This window comes from Gymnodraco acuticeps, unplaced genomic scaffold (genome assembly GCF_902827175.1).
Source record: "Gymnodraco acuticeps unplaced genomic scaffold, fGymAcu1.1, whole genome shotgun sequence".
In the NCBI taxonomy this organism is placed as follows: Eukaryota; Metazoa; Chordata; class Actinopteri; order Perciformes; family Bathydraconidae; genus Gymnodraco; species Gymnodraco acuticeps.
Window position 1 is genome coordinate 393203 of NW_022991201.1, and position 20811 is coordinate 414013.

The 20811-nt window shown below is 38.0% G+C and overlaps 1 protein-coding gene across 1 annotated transcript in view; it reads right to left on the reverse strand.

Annotated features, from left to right (window-relative positions):
* The window catches only part of LOC117561276 (phospholipid-transporting ATPase ABCA1-like), a 41903-nt gene extending 29208 nt beyond the window's left edge, over positions 1–12695 (reverse strand). Inside the window, 5 exon segments of the mRNA XM_034238574.1 lie at positions 5201–5319; positions 5542–5683; positions 6747–6840; positions 8112–8220; positions 12530–12695. Coding sequence (XP_034094465.1) covers positions 5201–5319; positions 5542–5683; positions 6747–6840; positions 8112–8177 — 421 coding nt within the window. The 5' untranslated portion in view covers positions 8178–8220; positions 12530–12695.
* Between the last annotated feature and the right edge of the window lie 8116 nt (positions 12696–20811).

Sequence of the window (20811 nt, forward strand, 5' to 3'; positions counted from 1 at the left end):
AATACCAATACCACAGGACAATGTGATTTGATGTCTTACTGTTTTTTTTAAAGCGATATTTTTATTGACACACACACACACACACACACACACACACACACACACACACACACACACACACACACACACACACACACACACACACACACACACACACACTTTGCTTTGCCTGAACTTCCCCTGGGAGGAAGTGAGAGAGAACAGTGTGTTTCTGTATGTACTTTTTGGAGGTCACGCTCTTTTTCTGCCTCCATATATGTGCACCAGAGAGTGTCTTATGTGATTTAAAGTGAGTGTGTGTTAATCAAACATCCCTACCGTCCCTGCTCTGTGCATTTTTTTTGTGTGTGTGTGTTATTGTGTACCTGTGCATCTAATTGCATGTGAGTGACCTCAACTCTCAGGGGTGAACAACACGGGAGTGCTAATAAGGTCTAATCTGTGTCCCAGTTGGAAGTCATATCTCCCATGGTGCATTGCATTCAAAGGTCCTTGAGGAGAGACCAGACTTGATAGAAAGCCTATCAAGTCATCAAAGGACCTTGTGTGTCTGTATTCAATCTACGTGTTTTATCTTATCTGTGAGTCTTTGCTTGCGCTGCCTAAGTCGTTTACCCCCTCCCCGTAATCAGGGGCAAAGACGTCTTTGGAAGTGTGACAACGTAAAAAGTAACAATCCTTATTTGTGTTTGTTTTTCCTACATTAGGACCTGCTGTAAAAGGGTGTGCATAAAATGACCACCGACACAAGTCTGTGCTTGCTCCTGCCGCTCCCTCGTTTATTTCATATTTAATAATAGTGGCATAGCACACCTAGTTTTGCTAACAAGCATTAAGGCACATTCCTGAATGCCAGGTGATTTTTCTAGTTTGAGCAAGAAAAGGTGGATGGATGAAGGAAATTATGACTGCTATGAAACTCACAAAAGAGCTGCACAATAGGTGGAATGTAAATTACTATGTTGATGTTGGAAAATAAATAACATGTTGGATAGTATCTGAGCATGTCTGACTTTGTTTGTGAGAGCCAATCAGAGATTTACACGTCCTAAAGGACATTTCTGTGAGGGGATTATATTTCTCACCTCCTCAAGGACATATTTTAAATGTGGGATATGGTTTTAACACGATTGGATAAACAAAGGGAAAGCTTAAAATAAGGGTTGAGCGAGACATGCATGGACTGATTTAAAGGCGAGGAAAGTAATGAATTCTCCAGTATTACAATCATTCAAGGCGGAACACTGTCCATTTGAAAAGATCAGGCTCAGACACATTGAGCCTTTAAATGAAATGGAGTCAGCAAGATAAAACATGAAGGAAGTGAAAGCCTACAAACGCAAGGTTAGTATGCGAATCCAACTCAGGCTTCACTTTTGCTAGGAATGGTACACAGGTGAGAAAAAAAGCCTGATCAATCTACATGGTATGAAGAACACCTTTCTCGTCTCAAAAATGTTGAATAAATGTTCAAATGTCTGTTGATTTTCTCTCTTTCATTGATCTGCCATGTCATTCTGTCTTCTCTCCTAAAGCAGGAATGCGTCAGACCTCATCAGACAGAGCGTATGCTGTGTGATTTATCTAGTTGTCCTCCAGGAAAAAGCTCATCCCTCTCCCTGACCCTTCACGGCGCTCCTTCCCTGTCAGTGTAAATCTCATTTGCTGACCCCCGCCGGTTTCTCAATTATTAACCGACACGTGGGTCTCCACACTCTTTGATCCCTGCTCTTATTCCTATAACATCCCTCTGCAGTTGCATTCCCTCACGTGGATTAAAGGCACATGCAATGTAATATGCGATAGAGCATGAGGCAGTGAATTTAAAAATCAATGTTGGTGAAGTGCACAGATGTGCTGTTAAAATAAAAAGAGCCAAACAAATCCAGTTAAAATGCATGACCTTTAGTTATTAGAAACAATGAAAATCTATCTGTAGATCCAATAAACCTAACATGCAAATGTAGAGATTTTCTACAATACATTTTTTTTGTAGAACTGAATTTCTTCTCATTTGCTCTGTAATCCCTGTCCTTTTTTCAGGCCATGCTTTGCTTTGTAGGGACTTTATATAACTGCTTGTAAATCAGACTGTAGCCACAACAACGACCTTGATTGTTCTGTTTCGTTGCATAATTTCTGACGACACTCTGCTCTATATACCCTTACATTAGGGTCGGAGTGAAACCAGGCTAATACCCCCTTTATTCATAGCATCTAACTGTGTCTCAGAGAAATATCGCAGTATCAAAGCTACACTAATGGAACAGACAAAAGGACCTCGTCCAATTAGACTCCCTCGTTTCACTACAGCAATTAACGGAGGACAGTACTTACGTCACTGATGTTTACTGTTATTGTTCTCTGTCCTGTGTAAGTATCCTCCATTTTATACTGTCTTAATGTTTTCCATTTCTTCCTGCTTGTCTTTGCACACAAGGTCGAATGTTAAAAAAAATCTAGATTGCTTTTATCATGCCTCCCATGTCAGAGTAATGGGTACTGAATTAAAACGTTTTTTTTACACGGAGCAAAGATAAAGTGCATTTTATGACTTTTATTCAAGTGAGGATTTAAAACACTTTGCCATTTGCAGGTTACTTCGACTCAGCACAGTGAAGTCATAAACAAGATGCTATTTTAGAAAGATGTCCTTTTTTAATCTCAGAGCTGCCATGGTCATGGTAAAACAAACTTGCGAACCTTAGCATTAAAATGTAAGATTACGATTACATTTTCAGGTTTAAACTGAGACCAGAGATAGCTAAATGTCATAACAGGAAGCAGAGACATTCCAGTCCAACTTGACATGTTCTACCAGATCTGGGTAGGGATTTTATAATGATTGTCAGGGTGGTGCAATTTCCTGTCTAGTGCCATCACTCTGCTCACTCATTAAAAGAGAAGTTACACCCACTCAGGGACGTGCACAGACATTTGGAGGGGCTATTGCTCTAAACTAGAAACAGGGCCCTGCCCCACCGAAAAAAACACAAGACCTTTTGAATTTGTTTCTAAATGAAATCCAGGGAAATCTTTTGTTTTGCGGTCCATATCTCATTAAAATATCTAATGTTACTAACTATTAAAGAAAAAATGGGGACAATTCTGTTTTAATGTAGGTTAGTTTGACCATTGTAACTTCTGTGCAGACATACTGATAAAATAGGGCTTCTAAGTAATTTTCTTAAATAAACTCACTAATAAATTAAACCAGTTCAATACGCATTGTTCTTATTGCTATTCTTATCATTCTTTATGAGCGCAGTAATGGTAAGGTAACTAATTACTTATTTATTTAGTATTCCATAACTTAATAAAGGGGTTGTTGAACTAAAGTGGTAGAGACATGGCAAAAATCCTACAATGAAGCGGGACATTGAACTGTTCTCCCGTGAGAGGGCGATCAAGAAAAGAGAGCGAGCGGCCCCGTTGGGGGAGTTTACGGAGCAGATGAGAAGACACAGAAAGACAGAAGCACAATAACAAGTATAGCCTATTTAGATTTTTTGGTGTAAATAACCGACGGTGTCAAGAGGAATTAAAGTCCCCTGGTTTGTCCCCTACCCTAACTGCCATGAGAAAACTCAAAATCAATTTAAGCATATTTAAAAACGGGGACATTTCCGGGGACAGATTGACCCGGGGATTTGCCACCAAAGCCAGGCGGGCATTTGGTATGATCATCACCATAGCCATATGAGGCCGGGGGGCTGTCCTTTGCTTTCAGCTGTCAGATTGTAAACAAAGTCACGTGACTGGGGGCAGATGACAGCGCTGACAAGGTGTGTTTTATCGCAGCGAGACGCTACAATACTAATTGTAGGTTTATCATGTTTATTCGGCCACAACAGAAAAAACATAAACCTCTTGCTCTCTCCAGAGGGGCAGACACAAATGGCAAAAGGACCATTGCCTGGGCAACATTAGCCCGTACCTGTGCCCATCCCTGCACCCACTGGCTTTAAGGAGAGGGGCCTCAGCGTCTGGCAGGCAGTGATAAGGATGTTCCATAGAGGACTTCAATCAGCTGTTACACTGCGAGGGGAACTTGAGCAGTAACTTCATTTAGTTTTAACATCAGCAATGTGTGAAGGAACTATAGGTGTGAGCAGAGTTGGGTGTAACGCAATATTATTACAGTAACGCGTTACAAAGTAACGCGTTACTGTAATAATATTACTTTTGTCGGTAACGGAGTAGTGTAACGCGTTACTTTTATAATTTAGTAATCACACTACAGTTACTAACATTGCCCCGACACGCGTTACTTCGTTACTTTTATAAAATAATCACACTCACTGACAGACAAGAGGGGTTTCCGCCGCAGGTTTATTTACATGTAGGCCTATGTAATCTGCGCGACTTGCGAGACCACATCTCCACGTGCAGTGCTGCATAAACATGGCTGAGTCTTCTCATCTGTAAACTCCCTCAACGGGGCCGCTCGCTCTCTTTTCTTGATCGCCCTCTCACGGGTGAACAGTTCAATGTCCCGCTTCATTGTAGGAATTCTGTCTCTACCACTTTAGTTTGACCATCTCTGTTACTAAGTTATGGAATACTAAATACATAAGTAATTAGATACCTTACCGTTACTGCGCTCATAAAGAATGATAAGAATAATGCGTCTTGAACTGGTTTCATTAATTAGTGTCTTGACGTTTCACAGACTGTTAGCTTGTTGTGTGGCTGGTAGCCTATTTGAGAGCATATAAAAAGAAAGACTTGTGTTATGTCTTCCTTAATGCAATAGTAATTGGGGGTGCAAGTGGAGTCTCGCAGAGGCAAAACTGTGGCGCGCTTACACTGTAGGTGCGCCGCAGTCTGCGTGATCTGCCTGTAGGGAGGGGCGGGCCGGCCCTGCGAGTAAAGTAACGAGTAAAGTAACGAGTAAAGTAACGAGTAAAGTAACTAGTTACTTTATGTAGCGAGTAACGAAGTAGTGTAATATATTACTTTTTTTAAAAGTAATATGTAATATGTAATATATGACTTTTTTTTAGTAACGACCCCATCTCTGGGTGTGAGTCACTGACTCCAATCATGACTGGATGTGAGGTCATGTAGGAGCTCTCATTTGAATGATGATACAGGCAGCAGAAATGACTGATTGTGAATGGGTGGGTGACTTGGTAATCAATGAGGTCGTCATTCAATAACTGTAACAAATAAATAAAACAAAAAGGTATGTACTTACGAGCAGTGTTCTCCTGCATCTTTCTGAGAGCCCTTAGCAGTCCCGTGTAGCCTTCGTAGCTTTTATCCTTCTGACTGTAGAGCAGGATTTTCTGGGCATCAGTGAACAAACGGGAGATTCTGGGGATGTTACAGAACGAGACAAAATCAGACACATCTTCATCTCGAGAATTCAAAGCCTGAGTATTTATTTTAAAGGCACATTATACATTCATATATTGATTAAAAGATTGAATAATATAGATACAAAATGATACAAAAACGCATTGCGTACATATTTTGGATTATTCAAAGTATTGCACTGCCTGAGCTATAAATCAGCCACAGGGCCACCGTACTCACATAGAATCATTGAAGTTTCCCACCACCCCGGGACTCTCGCCTGGGGTGGGATTACGGAAGCAGGGGTTGTTGGCGTTACAGATGATGCCTTGTACCCATGGCAACGTACCCGCCGAGGGCATGGCCTTGTTAGGGAAATGGCCTGGAAAGGAAAGGAAAATAATTCAATTTATATGATGTGTTTTTGAAATGTGGATCACTGGAGAAAACTGATAACCAGTAGGATATTTTTCATCCTTGCCAATCAATCAGGTAAAGTCTTTCATTTTAAGTGTCCCATTCACTTCCATTTTTCCACTACTCTCCAACATATAAAACTACCCGTACTACTAAATGTCCAACTCATTGAACTTAGGCTAACTATAACGTGTCACTCATTGCTACTTACATTATCTTTACAATTGTTTGTACACTTATCAGCTAACTTAACTGCTACTGCTGCATTACTGAGGTTAAATAGCTATTATGTCGAAAAGATAAGTAGAGGATGAAAGGGGGTCAGCAGGCTGGGTAAATGGGATTGGACATACTTGTAATACACTGTCATTAGATATCGATGATTTTGTTCCAAATAAGGGAACTTGTTTAGTGTACACTAAACACAAGTAAACACTATCGATTACAGAGCTACACTTCATTCATCCTAAAACAGTAATCTATAATTGTGTTACAAGCTTGAAACTGCATAAAATGTTCAAAGATGCACAGAATGAAGGTGTCAAAGCCATCTCAGTAATTTGTATGTTTTCCTTCCCTAAGTGAATAAAGCGACTTGGAAATGCTAAAAGGTCCTTTTTTGTTTGTGCTCTAGAGTCTAGACCATGATATTTTTTGGAGTCAAACATGGTCAACGTTGTGAAACTAACTTTTCCAGGAGCTTAAGGTCATAAAGGTCCACACAGTGCAAACAATTCCGAACAATCCTACTGTGACAATTACGCGGAAACCTTGATTGACTAATATGTTGATCACTAAGATACAAATATTGACAATGTCTTACAAAAACCTACACCATTGTTTTTGAAGTAATTTGAAAAATAACCAATCAACATGGGAAATCTGAATGTACCTGAGGTTTCATTCATCTTAAATTCAACTATATATTTTAATACTACAACAAAATCAATGAAGCTTAATTTTGTTATATATGTGAATGAAATAAAAAATGAATGTGTATATCTCTCCCTGTCTTAATGTGTGCTTACATTCATGCTGCTCGTAGGGTGGATAATGAATTCGGACAGAGATCAGGATGAGGAAGATAAACAGAGGCCAGATGATCTCAATCAGCAGCTGGACCTAAGAAAATAAGACAAAAGGAGGATGATATGTGTTAATCAAATGAATAAAAGAAAGCATTTTGGGAAACAAAAATGTGCCAAAACAAATAAGTTAATCATCTTTTAGTATACTATCATCTACTGACAAGTTTTCATCAGTTTTGGGGTGTTTCAGTTCAACTAAGGTCATTTCTGCTTCTTTAGAACATGATGAGTTTGTGAGTGTATCTCTGTGCCCTCTAAAATATCTATATTTAGAGGTGGCTGTTGGCCTTTGTACACAGTAATCCATCCCACAATGAGTCTGGGGTGGTATATGGGTTAATAAGGGGTGACAGAGCGAGACAGAGGGAGGTCTGCAGGGTTTAAGGAACTATGTCCATCTGCTCCATATGGCCCCTCTACTTCAGCTGCCAGTGTCTCAGCTTGAAACAGCATGTCAGACAAGCAGCACAGGGATAAAGAATAAAGACACTGTCTTAGAGTACACACTGTATCCTTTTGTTGGAAATAAGTGGACTTATGTCCAGCCGGCTCAATTGTATGCAGATGAGCCTCCTCATGTATAAAGATCCACTGTGCTACTGCTTGGAAGTGAATTTGATTTACATGACTTTGAGTATGTGGGCACCAACCAGAACATGATGGTAACTGGACATACTGTATATGTCATCATTACATCATTAATGACTCACAGTGATCTGTAAACTGTGATGCGTTCAGAACGAGTGGCTATGAAGTCCACTGAGACAAATGTAACATTTGTGATATTGGGCTATATAAATAAACATTGATTGATTGATTGATTGATTGATTGATTGAGAGGAGAATTACATCATTTGGACTGCTTAGTTATGAGGGAAGACATCTAGAAAGTATTTGTACTGCCCTTATGACTAGTCATGTGGTACTGGGAAAATCATCTCCCAGTCAAGTGCATTGTAAATGTGACTGGGACAAAGCACTCAGGGGACATTTCTCAAAAGAACAGATATCCCTCCATTTTGCTTTTTAGTCTTTTTCTAAGGGACTGACCTAAAACTGTGCCTGATTGTATTATAAATAGAGCTAACTTCAAAGAAGACACAATGCAAGTGATACTGAGACCAGTATAACACTAACAAATATATAAAAAGCTTTATGTGTTTAACATAAATAAAATAAAATTCACAAAATAACAGCAAGGATTAGTGAAAACCTCTGGTTTGGGAAATAATCATATGGAATGGAAAATATCTATATTTTTCAATTAATACAAATATGTCAGTAATGTAAAGCCCTTCTACTTACAGTCTGTCTCCGTCTGTAGGTGAAGTTTTTCCAAAGCAGTAAACCCAGTTGAGTGGAGACAGTCATGATGACGTCTTCCCAACCTCACTGAGCACGCTCCAGCTCCTCACTGGGACCCAAAAAGACAAAGAAAGAGGGTCAGACAATGCAAACGTTGACCAGACAAACAAAAGACACTTTCCTTTCTGTTAAAATGACACAGTCTGCTAACTAAAACCTCAACAGCTGCTTTGTTCCTGTGGAAAAAGACAACAAAAGAAAAAATTCATACATCCCAAATGGACGTATGAAAACCAATATGAATACAGAACAGAAAGTCCTGACATCAGCAATCCGTAACCTAGCGCATGCTTATACCAAACATAGCTGTGCCGACCTGTAAATCGTGCCACGATAAGAAATAGATCTTCTATCAAAAATAAATACCATATCAGGAACACAACAGATATTACCTGGTTGCTTAATAATGCTAAATGCTAAATGCTAAAACTAAACTACAGCTGCCATCAGAAACAAAAAAGCCTTACTCAAAGACAAAAGCCTTTCTAATGGATTTACCTATAGAACTAAACAGTTCTGACACGCAGACCAGACAAAAGTACAGCAGCACTCAGCAAACCAAGTCACCTGATGACTGAGGAACTACTGCAGCTTCACTACATGTAGAGTCATCCGTCCAAAGGTCAGCCTCCAACAGGATGAGTGCGTGGTGGGAAGTTTTTAAGTGGTCAAAGTTGTCGGACATTTTTTTAATCATCAATGTTTTTACCCCTTAACACCTCCGAATCACATGATAAGCTGCATTATATGTAAATGTTACAAGACAGCATCACCAACCCCCCTCTGTTCAAACGACCCACTGACGAAACCAAAGCAGTTGGTCTACTCAACTAATGGAAAAAGCTGATACACATTTTCACTGTTTTGCAAGGAACTGGGCTTTGTCAGATGTACTAAATGGCACATTGTTTATCTCATATATAAAAAAAACCTCTCTGGGGCAAAACAGTTTACATGCCTATTTGTTTATTCTATTTGCAGATTCAAAAGTCCTTGGATCGGTGCCCGGACTTGTTATTGACTCCAGAAAGAAGACCGTAATACTGAAAATATTCAGGAGTTATCAAACTATTTTTTTAATGCTGCTTTTCGATCCTGTATGTTGGGATCAGATCAGATCAGCCACTCAAGACTGAGATACTTAGCTTATTTATTAATGTCATCATGCTTTTGTACGTGTCTTAACAATGCTTTACATAACATGAGGCTCAGGACTTAAAAACAAAGGTTTGTGTAGAGTTGACCATTGTGTTATGATGAACACTATATTTGTAGATGTAGCACCCAGAAAAGTTCACAAAAAGCTGATCAAGACGATGAGTCTTGTCACTTGTCTGTCTAAAGTCTATATAAAATCAAAACAAGTGCGACTTAACCTAAGGCTGTTGCCTCATTTTTGTGGCCATTTCTTTAGGTTGTTGGTAAAACTCAAGTTTGAAAAGGATTAAAGCAATCCTGTTTATCTTATTGAATGCCCTTTAGACAGAATAAAGCTGGTTGTCGTAGAAAGTGGAACAACAGCAAAACAACATCAAGGACACATCAATCATTTGCTTGTGGGTTGAGAAAAAGTCCTGCCCTGATTAAACAATTAATTTAGACTTCTATGGTTTTACACCACATTTTCTCGAACGCAATCATAATAACAACATAGTCTAACCACTTCCCTAGCAGTCTCGGCCTACTTACAGGGTGAAACTAATGTGTACCATCACTTGGAGAATGATCTAATTGCCAGTGCAGATGGCAAAAAGACAACATGAGAGATGATAAATACAGATGACAAAAACATCTGTTTATATTCCAGTACGTTGGCACTATTGCATAAATGTTCGCAGGATACATGGACATGGCTGAATTAAGTAAATCCGCCGGATTGTATGAAATTTCGCAAGAAAAATCAACAGGACCTTTGGGATGCCCAAACAACACAGCGGCCTACGTTGAGTATCTGCTGAACTGGTACATCTGTTTTCTCTATGAGTCACCTGATTAAATGGCAGCAGTGACGGCACACACAGCTTTATCGGAAAGATTCCTGCCGAAGACTTACTTAAACAAAAATATATGAGGAATTCATGCTCTTGCTGTAACAATTAGACAACCAATAGACTATATTGATAATCAAACCATCGTTATGGTAGTATTTTATGCAAATATTCAGTTTTTCAGCCTTTAAAATACGGGGATTTTCTGCTTTGCTCTGTTTTCTATCATATATAAACAACATGTATTTGACTTTAGGACTGACAAAACAAAATGTAAGACATCAACTTAGACTTTGATAAACTGGATTTGACATTTTTCTCTATTTTATGATATTTGATACACCCAATCAACGGATAACAAATACAAAATACACAACTGCCCCTTTGATTTAACACATGATTGCAAAGCAAGTGATTAAACAAGGGCAACATATACAGTAAAACTTGAACCAGAAACAACTTGAATGCCTATATTGTAGTTGGCGTAAAGCTCAACACATCAGTACAGGTTTGAAATCACATGTTAAGATTTTCGTGGCAAATATGGATATTGCAATACACTAGTGCACATCTCAAACAAAATGAGTGAGGGGAACACATTAGTGGTCTGCAATGTGTAGGAGGACAACTACACTTTCCCCACATTTGATGGACATTTAATGTTATTTTCTTCTCTCCTTTTATCTTTGGTTTTAACAAGAGGTTTCATATGAGTTTGATTTATTTGATCATCATTGCAAATTAAGAGTCTCCCTCAATTAATGTATTGAATCTTATATAAAGGTTTGAATGAATGAATACATCATATACATTTATGGCTATCATTTCTAACCACTGAAATAAATGGTGTCACTAAAACTCTCCCACCTCCATTTGGGGATCGATATGTTTACATAACGATGATACCCATTATGAAACCTGATATTTATAGAACTTGGATCAGCTTGATGTTACTGATGTTTTCCACAGTCAAACTATCTGAGAATCTTCAGAGTTAACCTTTCAAGAATCGTCTGCTTTTGGTAAACATGGTGGTGAAAACACATCGCATGCCGAAATAAGAAGATATGTGGAGCTGAGTGTTGAGCAGAACAAATGGTGCAGAGCCATGGCGCCTCTAGTGGCACACACTGAAACCATCCTTCTTTATAATACTTGTTTACATCAACTCTCGCTCACGTGTCATACCTCATTGATACAGGATGTTTTTCTCAACCCTCATTGTCTTCAATTTTTTCCGAAAAAACTTGACATGTATTTAAAAAATGAAAAACTGTTCAAATCAAAGCAATTTTGCCCAAAAAGATGATAATAGATCGTCGATTCTATGCATTTCTTCTTTAAACCACTAACGAAAACATAGCAAATGTATGTCGTCGACATTGCACCAACACTGCAGACATGCACTTTGATAAAATCACTAAAAACAAGACATAATTTAGCTGACCCAGCACACATTATGAAGAAAAAAACATTGTAACGTGAAAGAAAGAAAATCAGGCTACTGTTAATTGTTATACAGTGACATATTTTTCACTATGACCAAATGTCAAAAGGATGATAACATGCCAAAATTAATCGAGTGACTGATTTATTATATGCTATTTGTGATACTTTTGTTTCATTGTTCTAGTAGTGGATTAAGGTTACTGTCGGTCATTCAGCTTCGCGATACTGACCCAAATTCAAAAGTCAATTTAGCCACAATGAGACAGGAAGTACGGTGAATGTGCTTTCAGAGTAAAGCTGCAACACATGTAACTTGAATATATTTCCCACTAAACAGTAACGTTACAATTAAAAGTGCAGTCAATAAAAAAATGTGAAAAGGTGCCTTAAGTTTCTCTTATAGATTCAGGTTTTGTAATAAATAAATTCGTTTCCACAATGAGGCTTTTATTTTTTTTAATGCCTTATCGGAAGTACTGATTCTAACAATAGCTATCTTGACACTGGTCCTACTCACAGAGGAGGATACTGAGACAAAAACAAGATAAAAGAGCGAAAAACAGCAAAGACAATGCTTGTCATTTCACTCAAACGACGGTATTGCCATGTACATTTGAAGTCCATTCATCTCATAGCAGGTATTGACTATCTTTGCGACGTTGAAACGAAGAAAAATAAAAAAACAACAGAATTTGGCATTCAACAGCCAATCCAATCTTTGTTTTGTTATCGTCGCTTAATTATACAAAGCCAAAAGTAGTAGCTGACAACATATGAAGAAATCATAGTTTAAGGAGAACATAAATCTTAACTTGTACACCGTGGCATGTACGTATCTCTTTGTTGGTCCAACAAAGAAACTCATAAAGCCCCCCCCCCCCCCCAAATGTACAGCCCCCCAACAAAAAAAACAGAACTCACCGTCCTTAATCCCGAGCGACGTGAATATCCACTCTTTCTCCTTTCATATATTGCAATCCTTCTTGGAGAACAACTTATGGTGAATCAGCTGCTCTCTGTGATGGTCCTCTGTGTCTCAGTGTCTGGAGAAGCTGTTGTCCTCTCCTCCGGCAGGGTTTTATATCGCTGCTTGATGCAGAGCAGAGGTAACTATCGGTCACCGTTTGATGCGGCTCCCTTATAAGGCAAGCACGTGCAGAGTCAAAACATCTCTTAAAGGACCAGCGACACCTCAACACTTAATCAATGCTCAGTGGGGACTTTTCAATTAGTGCCAAGCTCAAGAAGGTTGTATGAACATATTAAATTACTGCTAATGCTACTCCTAGGATTGACTAACTGCCACAAATAATATGAAAATACTCATTATAACCGTTATAAATGTATCACTTCTTTAATGCATTTGCACTATAAGATATACGAATTTAAGAAATAATGTGAACACTGAGCAGAAGAGGTTAGAATCTGAGACTGGTTATTAAAGTACTCCCCCTATTAAATATCAAAGTTCCAAGACTTTGCAGTAATACGAGTACAATTTAGATAAAAATGTATGTTTGCTAAATAATTTGTAATATAAAAATGAAGACAGTGTTCTTTTGTTCAATAATTCCTTTTTTAAATAAAACATACTTGACAAAAGGCAGTTTATTTGTAATAGTTAAGATGCATTACTATGATATACATTTTCAGATTGTGTTTAACCATAATGCAGATGATGAAAGTAGTAATGAAAATAGGTTGTTGAGAGAAGAGAAAGGTCTTTGAATTCAAATATTGATTAAGGTATAAAGCCCGACAATGGGGCAGATAACAAGTTCTCAGTGTCTTGTGAAAAATGACTGTATTCTAAGGAAGACATAACAATCTCAGGAAAGCACAAGGCAAGTCATGAGTAGTCATAATACAGCATGGTATATTATCACCATCATATTTCTTAGGAGAGGAGCAGAAGAGTTGCATCCTTGAGCGGAATTTAACACTTTCAAAAAAGTATTTGGGATTAGGAAAATCTTGGTAAGTTAAGTGGGACATATGGGGGCCTAAGCAATATTACAATTTAAGATATGAGGATGCAATTAGCGTTGAGAGTTAAAACATAGGAATGATTATTCAATGAACACACTCCACTCTAGATACCAGTTGATTTCAGGGTCTTGTTGCAGACTGGTATGTTATTTCTAAATCATTATACTTCATCATTCTTTTATTTTTGTTACAAAATATTATGATTTTTTATTGGAAAGGAGTTTTAAAGAAATATTAATTAAAAAAAAACATATACAGTATATGGAACTTTGTGTACAACATGAAGCAAAATCTATTTGACGATGTCATCATTTTTTATTATTATTCCCACTTAAGCATATACAAGATAACACTGAGCAATGCAGTTCAATAAATATACTTGTTATACTTTGAGATATTTTTTGAGGTACTTATTCAGCTTTGCTGTTTACTGGAGTTATTCATGCTACAGAGCAAAGTGTGAAATATACACATGTACCACTTGATGTTTAAATTAAAAACACAATAAATAAAGCAGGGAATCTGAAATACGATAACAAAACTTTTCATACTCTAAACTGTAACTTTTTGTTTTATCTTCGAGTCTCCATGTAAACCTCTCTGAAGGTTTCCCTCACTGACATCCTTCTCCTCTTTCTTCTTCTTAAATTGAATTTCCTTAAGTGAGTCTGTCTGTATGTGCTGGTCCCGTGGCAAATGGGCAAACCTGATGTACCCCGCTGCCTCTCGCCCTGTTCTGCTGCTGCCTCAGCCCTCTGTGACCCTGACAGGATAAGCTGTTTAGGAAATGGATGGGTGGATGTTAACTGGCCATTGATTCATCTGCAGTTGCTGTAACAACATCAAACCTGGACTCAGATCACATGAGAAAAGCAGGCACCTTGCAGCAGAGCACAACATACCTGCAGTGTATCCTATTATTTTACACTTGTTACAATATAACCCAATTTAAGATTCTGATTGCTGTTTCTGCTGCCACATGTGGAGATAACATCTTCCAATTCACTCTTTACACGTTTTCTTGCTAGTTTATGTGTGTTTCCAATATCTCTAGAATGATTAATGCAAAGCTATTGATTTTCAATGGTTTTCTGTCTAAGTCAGAAACAATATGTCCCTGTAATCAAGAAGATATTGATCTGATGTTATCAGTGTATATTACTGTACCATAAAAGGGTCTTCTTCCTGGTCAAAAGGCAGTGCGAGAATACAACTGAAACACAGTTAGAAAGTGCACTGGCATTCTTCCACCATAGTTTTTTTTTGTCAGTTTATTGAACATGTCAGAAACAAAAACATACAACAATAATATATATATATTCTCTTTTTTTCTTCTCACTCAAATTAATAATTATAACAAAGTACAAAAAACAAATAATAACAAAAAAACAAAACAATAATAATTCTCAGATAGTCTGTCATGTTCAACAGGGGCAAGAAGAAGCTTAAACAAACTTTTCTGGTCCTACCCCCTCTAGCATATATTTTTCTTATAAATAAAATATTAGGTCATCGTCATCAGCGACATGTTTGTCTTGTTAATTTGTTTGCTTTTAGTTTTTTTTACAAAACAATCAGAAATAAATTACTTTTACAATTACAAGAAATAACAACAAATGGTATTTTACAGGTCCTGTTCATAACCATTAATGATTTGGCTCCTAAATAATACTTTCAGTTTAGATAGACTTGTACAATATTTCAGTGCATCATTACAGTTATTCCACAGACTAACACCTTTTGATGAGATGCAATGAAGTTTGGCATTTGTTCGTATGGGTGGTTTTTTGAAAATGCAGTTTCCTCTCAACATGTGCATGCTTTCTCTCCGTGTGAAAAGTCCCTGGATATTATGAGGTAATTGTTGATTTGAACATAATTTGAATAGTTTTATAGTCAACCAGGTCTTGTAGTTTTAGTGTTTTTAGTTTGATGAATAATGTATTTGTTGGTTCTCTGTACGTAGCTTTATGTATAACTCGTATGGCTCTTTTTTGCAGGATGAAGATAGGATGTGTATTTTTTTCAGTTCAGTGTTTGTTGGTCTGTTTATCCACAGTTTAATGGAAGAAAAACTTCAGACCATATTCTTATGATACTTGGTGGAGGGTTAAAGCATGCTACGAGGAAGAACCCATTGAATGTTGTCCAAATCAAGGGGTGGACCCACATTCTTTTTCACTGAAGGAAACTTTCTTGGCTACATGTCGAACCTTGTGATGCTGCTGTGACTCATGGAAGTCCTGCAGGATAAACTGCTGATACAATAATCCTACTCGGATACTTCAATTCAAAGCAACTCATTTGAAACATAAAGCCTTTCATATTTAAGTACAATTCTGAGATTTGGGAGTGGGACTGGTTGTCACTCCTGGCTTTGTGGTTTTCAATTTGACAATTGCTTTCACTTTGATCAGGGAATTTACCTGAGGCCAGAAAAGACATGTTCATTTCTGTATTCTCCATATACTTTATGTCTTGCAAGACATGCATGAACATGAAGACATGCTAAATGTAGCCTTTTTACGTTTTTTTATATTATGTGTTCTTTTATCCAGATTTGCAGTGTATTTTTCTGGGTCAAGTTAAAATGGACTGCAGTCTCTACTGTCTTGTTGCATGCTCAGTGAGCGGTCTGATAAACCTTTCCACCCCACTGATTTTGGCTATACAATGGCAGACTGTGTTGAACATGGCCACTGGATAACTGCAGGCTGCACCCTATGGCCAAAAAACGTTCTGTTCAGCCGCAACTGTAAACACCTCACATGTCATCACACAATGTCTGGCTGGTTTGTGTTTGTCCTGGCTGTGTGGCTGCCTGTCACACAAACCAGAATAAACACATCTGAAGATTGCTCTAAGTGAGGACCTTGTTAGCTTGTATTATCTTACACTTTAACACTTTAGAAGGATTCTATTCTATTCTAACAACATCTTCTGTTTATTCCTCATGCTTAACTGTAATTCAAAATAACTAACAGTAGGATGTCCCACCGTTGTTAAAAACACATTACAGTAGTGACCCGACATTTTGTAAGAAGAAACAGCCTTACAAAAATAAAAGTCATCAACAGCTGCTTCTTAGCTTTGCAGGATGAGCTTGCTGACTGGTAATTTATGCTGGAAATGTTGAACAGAGACATGGAAAAATGTTACATGCAATTTTGGAGCGAAACTTTGTTTTGTAATTTAGCTAAAAAGTAATAGAATACATAGTGGTAAGGTCGGTGGTACCTGAATTACAAAGACAATGCCGACTGTAGGACAAAACAGAATATGAAAAATGATTTTGCAGCAATAAAGAGAGGTTATGGTGGTGGTTGACTAACTTATCCTTAGATTATGAATAATTACATCTTCTCCAGGTGACAACAAATAGAATCAGGTTTGAAATAGAATAGCCTACATGTTAATTAGAGTCAATGATTAGGGAGAGGACTTTAGGCTGGAGCCACACGGAGATGAAACGGGTCGTATCCGCTACAGTTCTCTATCTTATAGACGGTTCGTCCACACGAGGCCGACAGGGAAACGCGGATAACGATAACAATAACGAGTCCCAAGGTGGGTAGATCTGCAGACGAAACACTCTGGGGGGCCTAACGGCTCCGTGTATGTCCTATACGATAATTTCCTGATAACGATGAAGCCATAGCCCCACCTCTCCCCACCTCTGCTGCTCACTGCACTACAGATGTTAGTGCAACATCTACAGCTCCTCTACCACAACCATCAGCAACAAGTGGACATGGAAAACTACATGAACTACATATTGCTACTGTAAATCCACCACGCAGAATAAACAGAAGGGCAATCAGGCAACCATGCTCGGGGGGGGGGGTCTTCTTCACTGCTTTTGGTGTATTTTGTGGCGGAAGTACAGCGCCACTTATAGGCCCGGCATATGTACTACAGCGTAGTGATGTGTCGGTCGCAAACTGAAGGACGGGAGCCGGTTCGCGCCTACGAACGAGCCGTTTTAGTTTTAGTTTTGTTAAATAGGCCTAATTCAAGACAGAATGATATGATGATCTCCGTGCTACGGGTGCTCCGTGCATGCATGCAGTGACATGTAATATCCAAGGATTAGAGACTGTTGGATGCTGCTGTTTTGAGCATTGCAATATATTTATTTGTATTATTTTATTTATTTATGATTATTTTGAGCGTGGTTCTACAATCAGAGAGTTACAAGGGTCTGTAAATGCAATGAAAACAATTGGCCACAGCAAATAATTTATATTTTAAATGTTTACTTTTTATTTATTTTTATTTAATTTTATTAGGATCCCCATTAGCTGGTGCATAACAACAGCTAATCTTCCTGGGGTCCACAAATAACATAAAACATGACATTCGACAGTACATTACAAGACAATGATACAAATCGTGTACGGCGTCAATTTCCCTTCAAACAGTGACTTTCATATCAACCATCACATACAGCTTATTTTCTTATTCCCCATTTCCTTGGAAAGAAAAAAAAAAAAAAAAAATAATAATAGTGATTTTCCAAATGTCTCCCTTCGCTTCTTTTAGAGTAAAACAAACTAAACAAATACAATCCTCATCATAACTGTGAAAGGCTGTGTGTGTGTCTATGTTAGCGAAAGTACCATATTCCTGCATGTGTTTAAAAAAACCTATATGAATCGGTGTGCTGCTGTATGTTTACCATAACCTGTCTGCCGCTTGTGTAATTTACAATCTTTGGGCTTCTAGATGCCTCTTCAATCGTCTTTTGAAGCTTGCTTTAGTTGTTTCTTTAGAAATCTGATCTTTTGAATACTTCAGTACAAAGGATGTATTGTAGAGCCGATGAACGGGAGTCAGAGGCAGGGCATTCAGAATGGATTTCCACACTTTATTATTATTAATCCAGACAACGTGAGTACATGACCTGCTCTGTGTAACCAGCTAGCATGAATGAACTCTCACCCCGGTACCCTCACTAACGGGTCCGGGTTGCAACACACACTATAAACCACAGTGAATTATGTCCCGTAACTGTCACCACAGTATTGAATAATTTAAGTGTTATATGTGTACACATATAAATCATTAGTCAAAACAGGGCTACATTTGATTGAATTATGAAAAGTACATTTCGCAGATAAACCTATTAACCCCCTTAAAAAAAACGGCTCTTTTGAATGGCTCTCGCAAAGAAACAGAGCCATAAGATCCGGCTCCCTTCAAAGAGCCATAATTTCCATCACTACTACAGCATCTCCAGCAGGTCGAGCGGTCTCGTGTGGGCGGACACGTTTCTTGAGCCGATACCGTGTGGACGGAAGACTTTTTTGATATCGAATTCGGTTAGTATTCGTTTTCATCTCCGTGTAGATGCAGCCTTAGTAGGTCATAGGACAGCAATCTTGCTCATGGTGTTGATGAAACACTTTGATGATATGTATTGCTGTAACTGCTAAGTGCTCATTCTTTTCTTTTTTTGATTATGTGAATCCCCTGCCTAATTCTGGTAATTTTACAGCAATGTTTATTCTTTTTGTTAGAATTTAGAAACATTACAACACCAAATCAACCAAAGGAGACTCCAAACTACCACTATCATGCACTTGAAGTTTCCTAATACAGAAAAGGTGGAATCTGGGTGATACAAATCTGCTGAAATATATTCCTTCTAAAAACATCTAAAACCTGTTAAATAGCAATAACTAACTCTTACTTGATGAATCCACAACAAGTAGAGCTTAAAATATTTTTATTATTTTTATACTTTATACAAAGCTTATTTGTATAGGAATGTCACTGGTGTTACCAGGAAGAAGAGTAACACCAGTGACGGTAACACCAGTGACAATTTGGAGAAAACTACCATTTTACCAAATATGGCTTCAGTCAATATCAAAATCGTTTAACTCTTCAATACAATACGTTTTCCCATTCAAATGTTCACCCCTAGGGCTATGCAATGAGTAACACTAATGACAGACTTGAAAGACGCATGTAACATTTGAAGATAAAATGACACCTTTAACAAACAAAGTGACTTTCCTTATGTCTTTGTCCACTGCACTGCCTCAAATGATCTCTTGTTACAGGAGGCACTTCAGAGACAGTACATTATTTCAAAAATAAAAGCGTTTTGTGTAGCAGTAACACCAATGACGTAATTTTGGGTGACTGACATTTATTTGATATTATTAATAATAATTTGCGTTTTTTTTTACCATTTCAGTGTTATATTTAATGTATGTAATGTTATGTAAATATAAATTAGATTTATTTATTGAATTATTTATTTTTTAAATTAAAACTATAGGCTCCACTTCCATGTATGATCAAAGTGACAAGGCAGTTCCTTGAACTTCACATTTTAAATAAATTGCAATTTACGTATAAAACCATTTTTTATTTATTTTATATTTAGTACCATTGCAAAGACAATCTCTAATTATTCAACATATATAATGAATGTGAGTATTAGGTCAATGTCATGTATTTTGGTGTCTGCAAAAGTAAGTGACAGCACTTCCACCTTTTCTGTAGAATGACCCACCTGCTGGGTGCACTGTCCTGCGAGATACCGGGACCTGGCTCGAAACACTCGGAAAACTGTTGTTGGCGAAACACATCAGCAATGACGGGTGACACGGGGGTGAGCAGGAGAGGTGGGGAGAGGCGGGGCTATTGCGTCATTGTTATCAGAAATGATCGTTTTTTAGGGCGTAGACACGGAGCCGTTTGGCCCCCCAGAGCGTTTCGTCCGCAGATCTACCCACCTTGGGACCCGTTATCGTTGTCGTTATCTGCGTTTCCCTGTCGGCCTCGTGTGGCCGAACCGTCTATATGATAGAGAACTGTAGCGGATACGACCGTTACCGTTCTCGTGTAAACATAACACGGCCGACGGTGGACAGCTGCATCGTTCTTTATCCATTTCCTCTGTCCATGTTGGACATAAACACTTTTCCGATTTGTATTTATTTGGTTGAATGTCTTTTTACTCAGAGAGACTTAATCAAATATTGTCCGACTTCCCTAAAACAATCTATTACAAGTAGAATGTGTTCTTCTTAAAGGTCCCATGTCATGGCCATTTCTACTGATCATAATTCCATTGTTGAGGTCTACTAAAATAGATTTATACATAAAACATAGGTTTGAAAAATAAATGTTCCAATATAAAATCAATTACTCAATATAATTGACTCTGCCCAGGGGCGGATCTAGACAAATATTCATGG